The 17,251-nt window shown below is 45.1% G+C and overlaps 1 protein-coding gene across 3 annotated transcripts; it reads right to left on the reverse strand.

Moving 5' to 3' along the window:
* Nucleotides 1–3,540: 3,540 nt before the first annotated feature.
* On the reverse strand, nt 3,541–17,230 carry PROSER3 (proline and serine rich 3). Of its 3 annotated transcripts, none has more exons than XM_077132082.1 (10): nt 16,897–17,230; nt 15,514–15,716; nt 14,568–14,695; nt 14,353–14,453; nt 13,623–13,705; nt 13,393–13,529; nt 4,844–5,019; nt 3,970–4,753; nt 3,802–3,883; nt 3,541–3,672 (listed from the first exon to the last, which is right to left on the reverse strand). In XM_077132082.1, exons 1-10 carry the CDS (start codon nt 16,960–16,962, stop codon nt 3,591–3,593), a joined length of 1,842 nt encoding a protein of 613 aa, XP_076988197.1. In that variant the 5' UTR covers nt 16,963–17,230; the 3' UTR covers nt 3,541–3,590. The 3 variants fall into 3 exon arrangements, with proteins under 3 accessions (XP_076988197.1, XP_076988196.1, XP_076988198.1); XM_077132081.1 differs by having other exon boundaries at nt 14,353–14,456; XM_077132083.1 differs by lacking the exon at nt 16,897–17,230 and adding an exon at nt 16,035–16,886 and having other exon boundaries at nt 14,353–14,456.
* Nucleotides 17,231–17,251: the final 21 nt, after the last annotated feature.

The following is a 17,251-nucleotide window of genomic DNA, read 5'->3' on the forward strand; positions in this document are numbered from 1 at the left end:
AAAGTGTCAATGGCTGAGAGATTCCAAACAGAGTTGAGAGGTTATCCTGGAGGTTATTCTTATGCATTAAGTAGATATCACATTGTTATTCAAGATGTAATGGAGATGTGATTGTGAAAACCTTGTGTCTGATGCTCCTTTTATCTACCTTGTTAACAGAAGAGTAGAACATATGGAATAAAAATAAATAATAGGGGGAACAAATGTTAAGATAAATTTAGTTTGAAATGCTAAAAGAAAAAAAAGAAAAAAAAAAGATGTAATGGAGAGGCTGGAGGGAACTGCCTGAAAATGTAGAGCTGTGTTCCAGTAACCATGTTTCTTGATGATGATTGAATAATGACATAGCTTTCACAATGTGACTGTGTGGTTGTGAAAACCTTGTGTCTGATGCTCCTTTTATCTACCTTGTCAACAGATGAGTAGAATATATGGAATAAAAATAAATAATAAGGGGAACAAATGTTAAAACAAATTTAGTTTGCTATGCTAGTGATCAATGAAAGCAAGGGGTAAGGGGTATGGTATGTATAATCTTTTTTTGTTTGTTTTCATTTTATTTCTTTTTCTGTTGTCTTTTTATTTCTTTTTCTGAATTGATGCAAATGTTCTAAGAAATGATGAATATGCAACTATGTGATGATATTGTGAATCACTGATTATATATGTAGAACGGAATGATCATATGTTAATGTTTTTGTTTGTTTGTTGTTAATTTTTTAAATTAATAAATAAATAAATTTTAAAAAAAGAGAGAGGGAACCATTTTGGAAAAAGCTTCAGAGTTGATACAGAGATCTCTGGAGATGCAGAAAGAAAATGACCCTGAAGAATCTGTTTGAAACCAGAAGCCAAAGACCAACAGAAGGCATCATATCCTTTCCTAGATCAGCCTTTCTTGAATCAAGGCATCTTTCTCTGACTGCCTTCGTTTGATATTTTTATGGCCTTAGAATTGTAAACTTCTAACTTAATCAATTCCTTTTATTAAAGCCAACCCGTTTCTGGTATATTGCATTTCTGGCAGCATTAACAAATTAAAACATCCTATTTGGAATTTGCTGAACTTTCAAAAAAACAAAACCAAAAAATGACCCCCTTTTGCCCTGCCATGAATGTCTGTGACCCATAAAAGGCACACACTTGGGCCAACAAACATGACAGTGCAGCAAGCCTCGAAAGCAAGTCTATGCAATCTTACAATAAGGGAAAAAACAACACCAGGTCTGGCTACCATGATACAAGTAGTAGCCCCAGAAACCAGTTCTTTCCAACTGGTGTGGTGTCAGTGTTCACCTCTGGGTTTTGATATTTTTGCTGGCTGCATGGGTCACAGGCTCACTTACCAATCCACGAAGGCCTCACTATGCAGGCCCAAGAAGTATCAAATAGTATTCAGCTAATCCTAAAATAGGGCCCAGGGATGGTACAATGGACATTGCTGGTTGTGGCTCCTCAACAACCTGCACCCTGCATGTCACCAAGCATGGCTGAGGACCCAAAGATCTGCAACCTATATATCAAATGGGTTCACTGGCACCAATGCACAAATGATTCTCCATCCAGTTATACCCTAAATAAGAGTCTCATTTAGCACCAATGGCCTCATGAGTGGAATCAGATCAAACCTGCATGGCTAAGCATCCTCTATTCCAGCTTGTCAAACATACTATTATAAAACAGGAGCTTAGATTGCAGAGTGCCTACAAAAAATTTAACACCTGATTGGCATATAAGTATAGACAAGCATGTCCTTCCTGAGGAGGGAAGTGTAGGGGGCTGCGCTGGAATACGCAGCCAAAGCCTTTGTTAGGTGCATCCTAGATGCACCCTAAAAGTCATGGAGCTCTGTGATGACAACCATTTTACAAAGCCTACAGATATCATGACTAGAGTTGACCAGTGGTATTTAAAAGCCCATGACAAAATTCCCCTTCCTTTATGGATTGTTACTTAGGAAGGATATCCCTGTGTTGGCCCCTCGTGGTCACCACCTCAGATGACACTGTCCTTGCCCATGACCTTGTCACTGGAGAGGACCACAGGAGTTGGACTACAGGACTTAGTGTTGCTTGCAGCATTGGGACTCAGACATGAGATTATACCTTGTAGAGTTGCCAACTGCCTGCCCAGCGGACCCATGCAGTACCTTGAAGGCTAACTTGTAAGCCACCCCCTCCACAATGGTCAACTCATCTGCTGGCCAGTTAGTGGGGTGTCTGTACCATGGACAACATGGCCCGTTGCATATACAACTCAGAGCAAGTCCATTTAATTTACAAGAGATGCAACAACAAATACACATCATTAATAATATCTCTAGCCCCTTTGTTGATATGTATGATTCCTCCCACATCCTTACTATCTTCAGACCTTCATGGGACCTTTTCTCAAGCTACACCCCACTACCTGGGGAGACTGGCCCTGCCCTGGGAATAACCCCAACTAGCAAGGCCTGTACCTGTACATGGTATGGATGATAAGAGCCACTCTGGTTTCTCTGAACAGCCCCTGCTATTTTTTTTTCTGAAAGGCCCCTTGCCCTTTCAGGCCTCCTAATTCAGTAGCAGGACAGGTTTTTCCACGTGGCTTGGATGACAAGAAGCTGCCCTCAGCTTTTCAAAAAAACCCTTGGGGCTCCTGCTTTTAGCACCATGTAGTTCGAAACTGTCAATCCCAGTATCCACGGGAAAGTCCTATCCCTCCCCTCTGAGTCACAACAAAGGCAAAAGCTTGGGTCTCACATGTGCTCACTACCCCCCACACATCTTCTTCCCCTACCGATCCTCACAGGAGCCTAGATTAGGAAAACTCAGGGGCTCCTCCACTGCCCCCATCTCCCCCCTCCTTCTCCAGGCCTTTGATGTAATAAAGCTGTCCTTTTCGCGCATTCTTAGCTGATTGTGCATCTATCTGCCTCATCACCCAAATAACTCACATAACATACAAAACAAGATCTAGGCTGGAGATAGAGATTAGGGGGCTAGAAGAATCAAGGGGAGGTTTAAAGCCATGAAACTAGAGAGCACCTGGGGGGTATGGATAGAAAAGTCAAGGCCAGGGCCTTGGGACATGCCAAATTTGCCAGACAGGGCAATGATGAGGCACAACCAGAGGTGAGAGGAGAGTGTGTGGTCCTTGAAACTGGGGAGGTGCTTCACGGAGGGACTGTCTGGATCAAATGCTGCAGCTGACTCAAGTAGAATGTGGACTGACGACTGACCATTGTCCTATACTCGGATGACTATAATAACTTTACGTAAAGGACAGTCCCTTTGGTCCCATCTGAGACAGGAGGACCCACTCCTAATTGAGAGTAAGATAAGGAAGATGGCAGTCTAGCCTGAAGACTAGGCTGGACCTCCAACTATGCTCTCAGGTGGGATGAAACCACAAGAAATTCTGCTTCAAGTGTCAGGAATGGGGTGTGATTGTGTGTGTGTGAGGGGAGCAGGGCAGAACTGGCGGGAGTGTATTTTCTTAAATTAGCACCCTTCTTTGCCTTCCCCAAACCACCCATTTGTCAGAGACAGCCAACAGTACTCTGAAAAAAAAAAAAGTTTTATTGGGGAAAATAGAATGTGTACAATTCAGAGTCGCCTGGCCTGAAGGCACCAAGACCTCGGATCCCGGGAGTGCTCCAGTAGGTGGGATAATCTTGTGTCCACGTCCCTGGAGAAAAAGCAGTGGAGGAGAGACTGGGGCCTGTGCTCAGGATTGGGGTCTGGGGTCTGGAAAGGAACTCAGGGAGGGTGGGCAAACAAGGTGTCAGATGACGCAGGCTGGGTGCAGGAGGATCACCTTTTCCGCCGCCGGAGTTCTGCCCTTTGGGCCCTTAGCACCTGCAGCACGGGATCATCCTGGAACTCACTGCCATCGGAGTCTGGGAGGGAAGAAAGAACTCCAGGGGGCCGGATCCAAGGGGACTCGACCACAACTCAGATCCAGGTGACCACGCATTTCGCTCACCTTCAGCGGCCTGCAGGAGCCGGGCTGCCTGGGAGAGCATCTCCCTTGAGGGGGCGTGGCTGGCGGCTGGCGGGGGCGTGGCCGCAGGCTCGAGGACCTCCCCCTGGAGCAGAGGGGGCGGGACCCTGGGCTGCGGGGACCTGGCTGCAGTGGAGGGAGCGGCTTGACTCTCCCGAGACTCAGCCTTAGACCCACCCAGCGGACTGTCGGCGTCTGGAAACCGTGATTCCTTGGTCGGAGGGGGTGTGCTTTTGACGTTGGGGTATTCCGCTTCAGGGGGAGGCGGGCCCTCCAGGCTAGAGGGCGTGTCTTCCGGGCTGTCCGGGAACAGCCGAGCCTGCACCACCTGGTCCAGGGCGCCCCTGAGCTGCCAGTCAGGCTCCTTGCCGGCTGCCGGGACTTGCTTAGCAGCTTCCCGGCGCGAGGTTCTACCCCTCCGAGGCCTGGGGTCCCACCTCTCGGGCTGGGAGGGGTGGCCAGGCGCAGGGGCGGGCGGGCCCTGGGGGGTAGCCGGGGGGGCGGGGGTGGAGACCTGTGGCACTAGGGGAACTGCCCCCAAAGATACCCAGGGACTGGGCTGCGGGACCCAGAAGAAACCGTGGGGGCTTGGGCCCCAGAGGATATGTGGAGAGGCTCCTGTAGGTACAGGAGTCGCGTCTACACACAAGGCCTCCGGGGGGCCGGGCCGGGCCACACTGCCCCACAGGGGCATGCAGTGAGGCTGAGTGGCCAGAGGACCGAGGGTCTCCGCAGGGGAGGTCTGTAGACAGTTGGAACCAGGGACCTGGGAGGGCAAGGTAGGTGGAGAGTCTTCAGTCCCCCTCAAGTTACCCCCTCCATCCCTTCTCAGGCTTCTCAATCCCCACCAACTCACCGGAGTGGTGAGGGCAGGCTTCCTGGACAACACCCAGGGCCCATCACCCTCGCCCCTGTGAGCCTGTTCAAGCTTCCGCCGCTGCCGCCACTGGTACAGAATGTCATCTTCTGGCCGCAAGGGTGTCCGGGAGGAGGCCAGAGCTGGAGCATGGGTGGGGGCTGCTGTTGGGGTTGCTGTGGAGAAAGTAGAAGAGGGGAGAGGGGAGGTAGGGGGGGCCTTTTTAGCCTCCACCACTTCTGCAGTACCAAAAGATTGTTCAGACGTGTTCTCAGGATAACGTCCCAACTCCTCCCAGGGCTGGAAAGTGGGGCAGGGAGGCAGCATCAAATGAGAAAGCACCCATGGGCTTCTCAGCCTGTTTTCATTCACTCAGCAAGTATTTATTGAGTTCTTACTGTGTGTTCTGGATAATGGGATTACAGTAGTGAACAAAACAGATTCTCCAGAAGCTGCACAATTCTCCCTTCCACTGTCTCCTTTCCCCCTACTTCCCTGCCCCAGTCTAGTAACCCCACTTAGACCATTGCAGCAGCCTCCTTCCTGGGCCCTTTACTTTCTCTATACCCCCACTCTGTTTGGCTCAAGCTTCCCCCAGCGGGAGTCAGACCAAGGCCCTCCTTGGCTCAAAACCCTCCCCTGGCTACCCCTGTCTTCTGTAAAAGGTGATATGCTGGAACACTCTTCCCTTATGTATCCATAGGGTTCACTCCTCACATCCTTCAGATCTTTGCTCAACTGTCTCCTTCCTTAGGTCTCTGGCCCCTCCATGGGAAATTGTAACAACTCTTAGCCCTCCCCCTCCCTATCCTCTTGCTTGTTTCATTTTTCTCTTTAGCACTTACCATTTTCTAACATTCTAAACATTATACAGCTTTGCTTATTTGTTGTTGTCTTTCTCTTCATAATACCAGCTCCATAAGGAGCTGTCTGTCTTGTTCATTACCATATCCCCACCAGGGCCTGGTGCAATTAATATTTGTGACATGGATGCAGAATGAATTCTTTATTGTGCTTCACCCCAGTGCGCAGCCCTATGCTGGGGACACAGCAGTGACTAAGAGAGAGCTGGGCCCTGTCCTCAGTGCAATGGACCAATCAGACTTCATTCCCATCACCCAGAGCAGTATTTCCTTCACCATGATCATTTCTCAGAGGTCCTGCCATTTGATGCTCTACATATGAGAAAAGGCCACATTATCTCAGACCTATTCCTCCCCTTTGCCTGCTACAACCTGCCCCCTCCATACTTGGCTGCTTCCCTCTACTCTGCTTCTTGCACTCTGGCCTAGATATTTCTTGCTGAATGTCTACAGCAGCCAATGGGAGTCTGTTGACATTCAAGACAGATCACATCCCTTTCCTGCTCAGGACCCTTCTGTGGCTCCCCAGTGCTAATATAAAGACCAAATGCCGAGGGGGTGTGGCCAAGATGGTGGCTTAGCAATGTGCATGTTTTAGTTCATCCTCCAGAACAACTACTAAATAACCAGAAACAGTACAGAACAGCTCCTGGAGCCAGGTCAGAGACCGGACACACGGTGTACCCCAGTCTGGACCAGCTGGACCAGCTGCGAGCCTCCCCAGAACCGTGAGTTCCCCAAGCCACAGAGGCTGGCACCCCTCCCCCACAGGCTGCTTCCCAGAGGGAAAGGAAAGAGACTTTAACAGCAGCAGGGGCTGAGTCCAACCAAACACCAATTGCGACGTTAATTAACAAATTCTGACTACTAAAAATAGGCCCCCAGCTCAGGTGAACCTGGTCAAAGCAGAAAGTCGCTCATTGGGCTGACGGAAAAAGAAAAAAAGAAAAGAAACAGGTTTTTGTGGCTGCATTTCTACAAAGGCTTGACTGCTTCTGGATTCAGAGGCAGGACTTTTCAGGCTGCAACTGCCCCAGGCATAGACAGTAACAAGCTCCTTTCAGGCAGGGCTTGTCTCGAGCCTGTGCCTTCCCCAGGGGAGGGGTGAAGCCCAACTCAGGTGGAATCCCTCCCTCAAGGAATTCAGACCCCAGGGCTTCGTAATTTGAAGCCATTAAAACCAGCCTACAACCTCTCCTCTGTCTCCACCACGCCCAAAGCAGGGAGAGTCTTCCAAAGTTAAAGGTGCTGCATCATCTTATGCTGGTGGGACCTGCAGGCAGACAAGCGCCACATACTGGGCAGGATAAGAAAAACTGAGCCCAGAGACTTCACCGGAAAGTCTTTTAACCTGCTGGGACTCACCCTGAGGGAAAACTGACAGAGGTGACTCCTTCCCCCTGATAGGAGGCCAGTTTAGTCTGGCAAAATCCGGCTGGAGTCTATAATATCTATGTAGACCCTCCTAAGGGTGGGGGGAAAAAGGTACCATACAAGCAGGGCAAGAAACAAGAAAACAAGAACCAAAAAATTCTCCTCTGTTAAACAAAACCTAAACTAGAGGTCCAGAAAAAGCTGAACTGAATGTCAAAGAACAGATAGACAACAAATTCATCCAGCAAGAAAACCCTAGGTAAGAGAAGTGAAAGCAATCTCCAGAATAAACTAATTAAGGTAATTAAATGTCTAGACGCCAGCAAAAAATAACAAATCACACCAGGAAAACTGAAGATATGGCCCAGTCAAAGGAACAAACCAACAGTTCAAATGAGGTACAAGAGCTGAAACAATTAATTCAGAATATATGAAGAGAAATGGAAAACCTCATCAAAACCAAGTCAATGAATTGAGGGAGGATATGAAGAAGGCAAGGAATGAACAAAAAGAAGAAATGGAAAGTCTGAAAAAACAAATCACAGAACTCATGGGAATGAAAGGCATAGTAGAAGAGATGAAAAAAAATAATAGAAACCTACAATGGTAGATTTCGAGAGACAGAGGATGGGATTAGTGAACTGGAGGATGGAACATCTGAAATCTGGCAAGAAACAGAAACTATAGGGAAAAAATGGAAAAATATGAGCAGGGACTCAGGGAATTGACTGATAATATGAAGCACACGAATATACGTGTTGTGGGTGTCCCAGAAGGAGAAGAGAAGGGAAAAGGAGGAGAAAAACTAATGGAGGAAATTATCACTGAAACTTTCCCAACTCTTATGAAAGACTTAAAATTACAGATCCAAGAAGTGCAGCGTACCCCAAAGAGAATAGATCCAAATAGATGTACTCCAAGACATTTACTAATCAGAATGTCAGAGGTCAAAGAGAAAGAGAGGATGTTGAAAGCAGCAAGAGAAAAGTAATCCATCACATACAAGGGGAACCCAATAAGACCATGCGTAGATTTCTCAGCAGAAACCATGGAGGCAAGAAGACAGTGGGATGATATAAATTCCTAAAAGAGAAAAACTGCCAACCAATAATTCTATACCCAGCAAAACTCTCCTTCAAAAATGAGGGGGAAATTAAAACATTCTCAGACAAAAAATCACTGCGAGAATTTGTGACCAAGAGACCAGTTCTGCAAGAAATACTAAAGGGAGCACTGGAGACAGATATGAAAACACAAAAGAAAGAGGCGTGGAGAAGAGTGTAGAAAGAAGGAAAGTCAGATATGATATATATAATACAAAAGGCAAAATGGTAGAGGAAAATATTATCCAAACAGTAATAACACTAAATGTTAATGGACTGAATTCCCCAATCAAAAGACATAGACTGGCAGAATGGATTTAAAAACAGGATCCTTCTATATGCTGTCTATAGGAAACACATCTTAGACCCAAAGATAAACATAGGTTGAAAGTGAAAGGTTGGGAAAAGATATTTCATGCAAATAACAACCAGAAAAGAGCAGGAGTAGCTATACTAATATCCAACTAATTAAACTTCAAATGTAAAACAGTTAAAAGAGACAAAGAAGGATACTATGTACTAATAAAAGGAACAATTCAGTATGAAGACATAACAATCATAAATATTTATGCACCGAACCAGAATGCTCCAAAATACATGTGGCAAACACTGAGAAGAGAAATAGACACATCCACCATAATAGTAGGAGACTTCAATTCCCCACTCTCATCAATGGACAGAATATCTAGACAGAGGATCAATAAAGAAACAGAGAATTTGAAGATTACAATAAATGAGCTAGATTTAACAGACATTTATAGGACATTACACCCCACAACAGCAGGATACACCTTTTTCTCAAGTGCTCATGGATCATCCTCAAAGATAAACCATATGCTGGGTCACAAAGCAAGTCTCAATAAATTTAAAAAGATTGAAATCATACAAAACACTTTCTCAGATCATAAAGGAATGAAGTTGGAAATTAATAACAGACAGGGTGCCAGAAAATTCACAAATATGTGGAGGCTCAACAACACACTCTTAAACAACCAGTGGGTCAAGGAAGAAATTACAAGAGAAATCAGTAAATATCTTGAGGCAAATGAAAATGAAAATACAACATATCATAACTTATGGGATGCAGCAAAGGCAGGGCTAAGAGGGACATTTACTGCCCTAAATGATAATATCAAAAAAGAAGAAAGAGCAAAAATCGAAGAATTAACTGTCCACTGGGAAGAACTAGGGAAAGAACAGCAAACTAACCCCAAAGCAAGCAAAAGGAAAGAAATAAAGATTAGAGCAGAAGTAAATGAAATTGAGAACATGAAAACAATTGACAAAATCAACAAAACCAGAAGTTGGTTCTATGAAAAAATCAATAAGATTGATAGACCCTTAGAGAGGGTGACAAAAAGAAGAGAGAGGATACAAATAAATAAAATCAGAAATGGAAGAGAAGACATAACCACTGACCCTGCAGAAATAAAGGAAGTAATAACAGGATGCTATAAAAGACTTTATGTTAATAAGCTCGACACTGTAGATGAAATGGACAACTTCCTAGAAGGCATGAATAACCAACATTGACTTGAGAAGAAATAGATGACCTCAACAAACCGATCACAAATAAAGAAATTGAATCAGTCATTAAGAAGCTCCCAAAAAAGAAAAGTCCAGGACCAGATGGCTTCACATGTGAATTCTACCAAACATTCCAGAAAGAATTAGTACCAATCCTGCTCAAACTCTTCAAAAAAATTGAACAGGAGGGAAAACTACCTAACACATTCTACGAAGCCAACAACACCCTCATACCAAAACCAGACAAAGATATTACAAAAAAAAACTACAGACCAATCTCTCTAATGAATACAGATGCAAAAATCCTCAACAAAATTCTAGCAAATCGAATCCAGCAACACATTAAAAGAATTATACATCATGATCAAGTAAGATTCATCCCAGGTATGCAAGGATGGTTCAACATAAGAAAATCAATTAATGTAATACACCATATCAACAAATCAAAGCAGAAAAATAACGTGATCATCTCAATTGATGCAGAGAAGGCATTTGACAAAATTCAACATCCTTTTCTGTTGAAAACACTTCAAAGGATAGGAATACAAGGGAACTTCCTTAAAATGATAAAGGGACTATACGAAAAATTCACAGCTAATATCATCCTCAATAGGGGAAAAACTGAAAACTTTCCCCCTAAGATCAGGAACAAGACAAGGATGTCCACTATCACCACTGTTATTCAATATTGTGTTGGATGTTCTAGCCAGAGAAATTAGACAAGAAAAAGAAATACAAGGCATCAAAATTGGAAAGGAAGAAGTAAAACTCTCGCTGTTTGCAGATGATATGATACTATATGTTGAAAACCATGAAAAATCCACAGCAAAACTACTAGAGCTAATAAACGAGTACAGCAAAGTGGCAGGTTACAAGATCAAACTTCAAAATTCTGTACTGTTTCTATACACTAGTAATGAACAATCTGAGGGGGAAATCAAGAAACGAATTCCATTTATAGTTGCAACCAAAAGAATAAAATATTTAGGAATAAATTTAACTAAAGAGACAAAAGACCTATACAAAGAAAACTACAAGAAACTGTTAAAAGAAATCCCAGAAGACCTAAATAGATGGAAGGGCATACCGTGTTCATGGATTGGAAGATTAAATATAGTTAAGATGTCAATTCTACCTAAATTGATTTACAGATTCAATGCAATACCAATCAAAATCCCAACAACTTACTTTTCAGAAATAGAAAAACCAATAAGCAAATTTATCTGGAAGGGCAGGGTGCCCCGAATAGCTAAAAGTATCTTGAGGAAAAAAACACGAAGCTGGAGGTCTCACGCTGCCTGACTTTAAGGCATATTATGAAGCCACAGTGGTCAAAACAGCATGGTACTGGCATAAAGATAGATATATTGATCAATGGAATCGAATAGAGTGTTCAGGTATAGACCCTCACATCTATGGACATTTGATCTTTGATAAGGCAGTCAAGCCAACTTACCTGGGACAGAATAGTCTCTTCAATAAATGGTGCCTAGAAAACTGGATATCCATATGCAAAAGAATGGAAGAGGACCCGTATCTCACACCTTATACAAAAGTTAACTCAATGGATCAAAGATCTAAATATTAGGTCTAAGACCATAAAACTCTTAGAGGAAAGTGTAGGGAAATATCTTATAAATCTTATAATTGGAGGTGGTTTTATAGACCTTACACCTAAAGCAAGAGCACTGAAGAAAGAAAGAAATAAATGGGAACTCCTCAAAATTAAACACTTTTGCGCATCAAAGAACTTCATCAAGAAAGTAAAAAGCCTACACAATGGGAGACAATATTTGGAAATGACATATCAGATAAAGGTCTAGTATCCAGAATTTATAAAGAGATTGTTCAACTCAACAACAAAAAGACAGCCAACCCAATTACAAAATGGGAAAAAGACTTGAACAGACACCTACCAGAAGAGGAAATACAAATGGCCAAAAGGCACGTGAAGAGATGCTCAATGTCCCTGGCCATTAGAGAAATGCAAATCAAAACCACAATGAGATATCATCTCACACCCACCAGAATGGCCATTATGAACGAAACAGAAAATGACATTGCTGGAGAGGATGTGGAGAAAGAGGCACACTTGTTCACTGTTGGTGGGAATGTCAAATGGTGCAACCACTGTGGAAGGCAGTTTGGCGGTTCCTCAAAAAGCTGAATATAGAATTGCCATATGACCCAGCAATACCATTGCTAGGTAGCTACTCAGAGGACATAAGGGCAAAGACACAAACGGACATTTGCACACCAATGTTTATAGCAGCATTATTTACAATTGCGAAGAGAGGGAAACAGCCAAAATGTCCATCAGCAGGCGAGTGGCTACCCAGCATCAAGGGATTGAGAAAACCTTCTTGACCAAAAGGGGGAAGAGTGAAATGAGACAAAGTGTCAATGGCTGAGAGATTCCAAACAGAGTCGAGAGGTTATCCTGGAGGTTATTCTTATGCATCAAGTAGATATCACCTTGTTGTTCAAGATGTAGTGGAGAGGCTGGAGGGAACTGCCTGAAAATGTAGAGCTGTGTTCCAGTAGCCATATTTATTGATGATGATTGAACAATCATATAGCTTTCACAATGTGACTCTGTGAATGTGAAAACCTTGTGTCTGATGCTCCTTTTATCTACCATGTAAACAGAAGAGTAGAACATATGGAATAAAAATAAATAATAGGGGGAACAAATGTTAAAATAAATTTAGTTTGAAATGCTAGCGATAAATGAAAGCTAGGGGTAAGGGATATGGTGTGTATAATCTTTTTTTTCTCTGTTATCATTTTATTTAGTTTTCTGTTGTCTTTTTATTTCTTTTTCTAAATCGATGCAAATGTTCTAAGAAATGATGAATATGCAACTATGTGATGATATTAAGAATTATTGATTATATATGTAGAATGGAATGATATCTTAATGTTTTGTTTGTTAATTTTTTTTTAATTAATAAAGAAAAAAATGGTAAAAAAAAAAAACTGAGGCTTAGGAAGGAGAGGTGAACAAATGGCACAAGTTGGGCACAAGTACCTCTATTTACTTGTGCTTGCCCACCCTCACTGGAATGGGAGCCCTATGAGATATTGATCGACTCTGGCCTTTGCACTGCTGTATCCCAGAACCTGGGCAGAGAATAAATCAAGCAACAATAACAGCCGTAATAGTACCCAGGTCCTTGATCCCATCTCTGAAATCTAGGGACAGAAATTTCAGAGCTATGAAATTGCCAATATTCAACCTTTTTTGATGTGCATAAACAAAAATTACATATGGTTTAACATAATATATCCATAGCAAAACTTATGAATATTCACCCTCACCGAGATAAATATGGATTATAAATAGCCTCATGTTCTTCAGGTCTGATTTTGCTGTCTAGTCAAATGTGTTGTCAGATTTGCCAAAAGCCTTCTGTTTTGGCGATTTGTATTTAGAACTGCAGATAGAGAATGGCAGTTCTGTCATATTACTGATGGCTACTGTTGATAGAGCTGTGCCAAGTGTTTTCCATGTATTCACCAACCCATTTAATCCTCACACTACCCATAGAAGGGAGTATAATTATTACCCTTTTACAGTAGGTGAAACAAAGCCCAGAGAGGTCCAAGTTCCCACAGCCGATAAGGGACAGAGCTCGGATTCACTCCCAGGCTGCCCCAATCCTGGCCTCCCAGCACTCACCAGGTACCCTGTGGCCAGGGTCCTTGCTAAAGTCAGAGGTGAAGGACATGGAGAAGGGTGAGGTGCCATTGGAGCTGCAGGGGACTGAGGAGTTGCTAGTATCGCTGGGGCTGAGGGAGGAGGAGATGGAGTCCTTGCTGCAGAGAAAAGGCAAGAAGTGAGGTGATGGGGGTCTTAGGGCCTGGCCTGGAGCTGAAGGAGGGGGGAGGCTGATGGGGGTGGGGGAATACCTGCGTTTCAGCAGCCTCGCAGCTCTGCTCTGCAGGCTTAGCGTCTCCAGGTCCAATAGGGGTGAGTCCCATGTATTGAGGCTCTGTGGGGTGAGAGGGGTCAGAGGCCAGCTCCACCACAAAGGCTGCTGGGAAAGGAGCTCTGGACAGAAGGCCTGCACTCCACCTGCTACCCTCACCTGCTGGCCTCTAAGCTTCTTCAGGCAAGAGCGATTTTCATCTGTGAATCCCCTCTACCCCCATGTACAGTCCTTGTTATCTGTGAAGTCCTTGTTGTCAGGAAGGTCATCTTCTTCACCAGGCCTAGCCAATCACAACATTCTATTCTCTGGCTCAGGGCTTGGCGCAAGGATAAGCCAATGAGAGGGAGTCCTGGGGCTTTGGATGGAGCTATTGGAGAAGTCCTCTCTTTCCCTGGAGTAGCTAAGTTAGTACCATGGGAGGCTCTAGGCTCTGGGGGTCCATCTTGGTTAATGTGAGGGAAAAGGCTGCCTGAGATGAGCCCAAAAAAGGAATACAGAGCCGAGAAAGTGACGTTCCCACAACACTGTCCTAACACCTGGATCCATCCATGCCTGAAAGCATCAACTTTTGGATTTCTTAGTTGCACTAACCAAAAATTCTTCCATTCTGGTTAAGTTTCCTTGAATTGGGGATCCATTGTAATTCTTTCCCAGGGCTGGTGCTATCAGTTCAATTGCACAGGGGAGGGGATAGATGGAGATGTCACCTGCTTCATTTCCTGAAGGGGGCCCACAGCCTTGGATGCACTGGCCACCTTGGCAGGAGTTGGGGCTGCTGCGTTGGATCTTCCTTCTGGTTTCTTGGCTCCTGCTGAGAAGCCCCTAATTGAGTTAGAGGGCCTAATAGGAGAGGCTTCCAAGGGCATTGATGAAGAAAGGTTTCAGGCCTGGGGGTGGCAATAGATGGGACTAAAACAGGTACCTGCTGCATGTTGACTGCTGGGGGCTAGAGACTCGGGCTGCAGCCACCAAAAGTCAGCTGGGGTTGGGCCTGCAGGCTGGCGTTCCTCTCGGCTTGTGGGCTGGGCCTGGCGGAACCGGTTTATATACCTGTGAGCATAAGGGCATGGGAAGTAGGTGGAAAGAGGTGAGCCAAATAATAAAAAAAATAATAATAACAGTAGACAGTGTTTATCAAGCACCATGGCAGAGCCTGGTAGTTGCTCCTCTTTGTTTGTTCTCTTCTCTCACAAAGTAATGCCATTTTTAGCTGGGCATACAGCCGTTCTTCTATAGCCTACACTTCCTAGATGCCCTTGTAGTCTTGAGGCCATGTGATTAGGTTTGGACTAACAAGATGGACTAACAAATGTGATTCTGGAAAGTGGATGTAGCTGGGACCATTTTGGTTCATGAAGGTAAGGGTAATAGCCTAGGGATGGGAGAACAGTAAGACACAAGGAGCCTAGGGGCTGCCTTATCAGTGCTAAGTGTTTCTGCGTGAACCGTCAGGAAAGAGAAATAAATTCTCTTGTTCAAGCCGCGATTATTTTGAGATTCATTGTTATAGCAGCTGAACCTGTATTCTACAAATCAAAGTGCTCACTCTGTGACAGGCATTGTTATGGATGCTTTACATACAGTAAATCATTGAAAACTCAAAACAGCCCTAGGGGATAGGTGCTATTAGTATCCCAAATTTACAGATGAAGAAACTGAGGCGAAGATCACACAGATAGGCTACAGGGTTGGAATTTGAACCCAGACAGTACAGTTCCAGAACCTAAACTCTAAATAACACACATGAAGTACTTGGTCCTAAAAGAGTACTGCATAAACAGCTCTGGCTGTGATGACTATTCTGGGATGCGTGCCTTCTCCCTCTGACCCAAACTTTCCTTTCCCCTTAGGCTTCTGGTGGTACTTACTTGGCCACCACGGAGTCCTCACTGTCTGCCAAGATGGGTGGTGGTAGGGCTCCCATCTGTCCCTCAGAGGTGCTGGTTGTGGAAGGAGTGCCTGAGCTGGATGGCCAGGACTCCTCAAATAGCTCAGGGGAGTTGGGAGCTGTGGCCAGAGCCTGGGGAACTGCTGGTAGCCTGGATCTGTGGTGCTGGAATGGGTTCAGGGCCTAAGACAGAGGAGAGGAAGAGATGAAACAGTGAGGTCTGAGTAGGCATTCCTATAGCAGGACAAAGACACACATGATGTCTCAGTCCAGAGAAGAAGAAACACATCCCACAGTGGTAACCACTCAGACGGATAGGGACTGTGGTAGAGGAACTAGGTGGTAGAGGGCTGGACAAGGGCAGGGCCTTTGGGGGAGTGGGGGCCCGGGACTGTCTCTTAACCTCTCACCCTCATCTCTTATCCCTTGTTTACCTTCCCTCTAGCTGTCACTCCCTTGCTACTGGGCTGGCACACATTACTCTCTGTGGGGTGTCCTTACCTTGGGGCACCAGGTCTGGCTTCTGGATAGGCTGTAATGGCTTGGAGTCAGGGAGTGTCCCTAAAAAGTCTGCCTTGTATGGAGAACACTGGCAGACTGCAAGGGGAGAATGGAGTGGGGCGCGGTGTGGAGTGGGGGGTGGTAACAGGACCAGACTATAATTCTCATGGATCTCTGGAAGAGATGTCTAATTTTCATAAGACACCGATGCTTATTCAATGTAAAGATACCGGAGGCAGAATTTCCATGAACCCTCTGAGCAGGACCCAGGAACTGCTAGCTGGCGGTTCTCAACGTTCGATCCAGTCTAGGAGGGCCTCTTAAAAATACGTATGTTCAGTCCCCACCCTAGACCCAAAGAATCAGGGTATCTATAAGTGGAGCTAGGCATCCCTATCTTTTTCAAAGCGTTCCCGGTGATTTTGATGCAGTTTGCGGTGTTAAGAACCATTGCTAGACCATAAATCACTTGGGGCACTAAGGAGAAAAACAGAGGCGGACTACAATCCCCATGAGTCATTGGGCTTCACCAGACGCTAGAATACTGGAAAGACACCATGGGTGTCTGGAGATAAATTCAAAAGAAAGAGACTTAATTCCCAAGATGCCCTTGGGCACCTTTAGAGGAAAGAAGCCCTTGGGGCCACAAAGCAAAACATAAGATACTTAGAGGACCACCCCCCCGCCCCGGGATGGTGAAGTCCAAGGCTGGAGGGGTAACGGGAGGTGAGGCATATTGGGAATTGTAGTTCCAGTGAGGTTGAAAGCGAGAGATTCGCGACTCTGCCCATAGGCTCTTTCGCCCTCATCCCTCGGTCCTCCTCAGGCCTCCTGTTATCCCCGGAAGAAGGATCTGTCTTACTTGCGGTCCATCTCGTGGCCCTGAGGGCGCCAGTTCCGCTCCTTCACCTACAGGCCCCGCGCGCATCTCTGTCGTTTAGCAATGCTCCTCAGCCCCGCCCCTCTCTGGTAGTGTTCGCGCGGAAAAAGAGCGGCCCCCCAAGGCAGCCAATGAACGGGAGGAAAATAGAGCTAACTGTAAAGTGGCCAAAGGGAGAAGTTTCGTGACTGGCTGTAACGAGAGAGCATGTTTGAATGGTGAGCCTATACCGGGCAGCAGTGATTGGCAAGCCTGTAAACGAATGGAAAGGATCTAAGGCCGCTCGGCGTCTTGCTGTAGAATTACCTTTCGGATTCCAATCTAACCACTGTACTTC

The sequence above is a fragment of the Tamandua tetradactyla genome, chromosome 16 (assembly GCF_023851605.1).
Source record: "Tamandua tetradactyla isolate mTamTet1 chromosome 16, mTamTet1.pri, whole genome shotgun sequence".
Classification (NCBI taxonomy): Eukaryota; Metazoa; Chordata; class Mammalia; order Pilosa; family Myrmecophagidae; genus Tamandua; species Tamandua tetradactyla.

Excerpts from the sequence above, each read along its gene's own strand:
- PROSER3 (XM_077132081.1), bottom strand. The coding sequence starts at position 16,962 with ATGCGCGCGGGGCCTGTAGGTGAAGGAGCGGAACTGGCGCCCTCAGGG. Across the intron at positions 3,884-3,969 it reads GCTCCTGCAGGCCGCTGAAG|ACTCCGATGGCAGTGAGTTC; the intron begins GTGAGCGAAATG and ends CTTCCCTCCCAG. Across the intron at positions 3,673-3,801 it reads GAACTCCGGCGGCGGAAAAG|GGACGTGGACACAAGATTAT; the intron begins GTGATCCTCCTG and ends CTTTTTCTCCAG.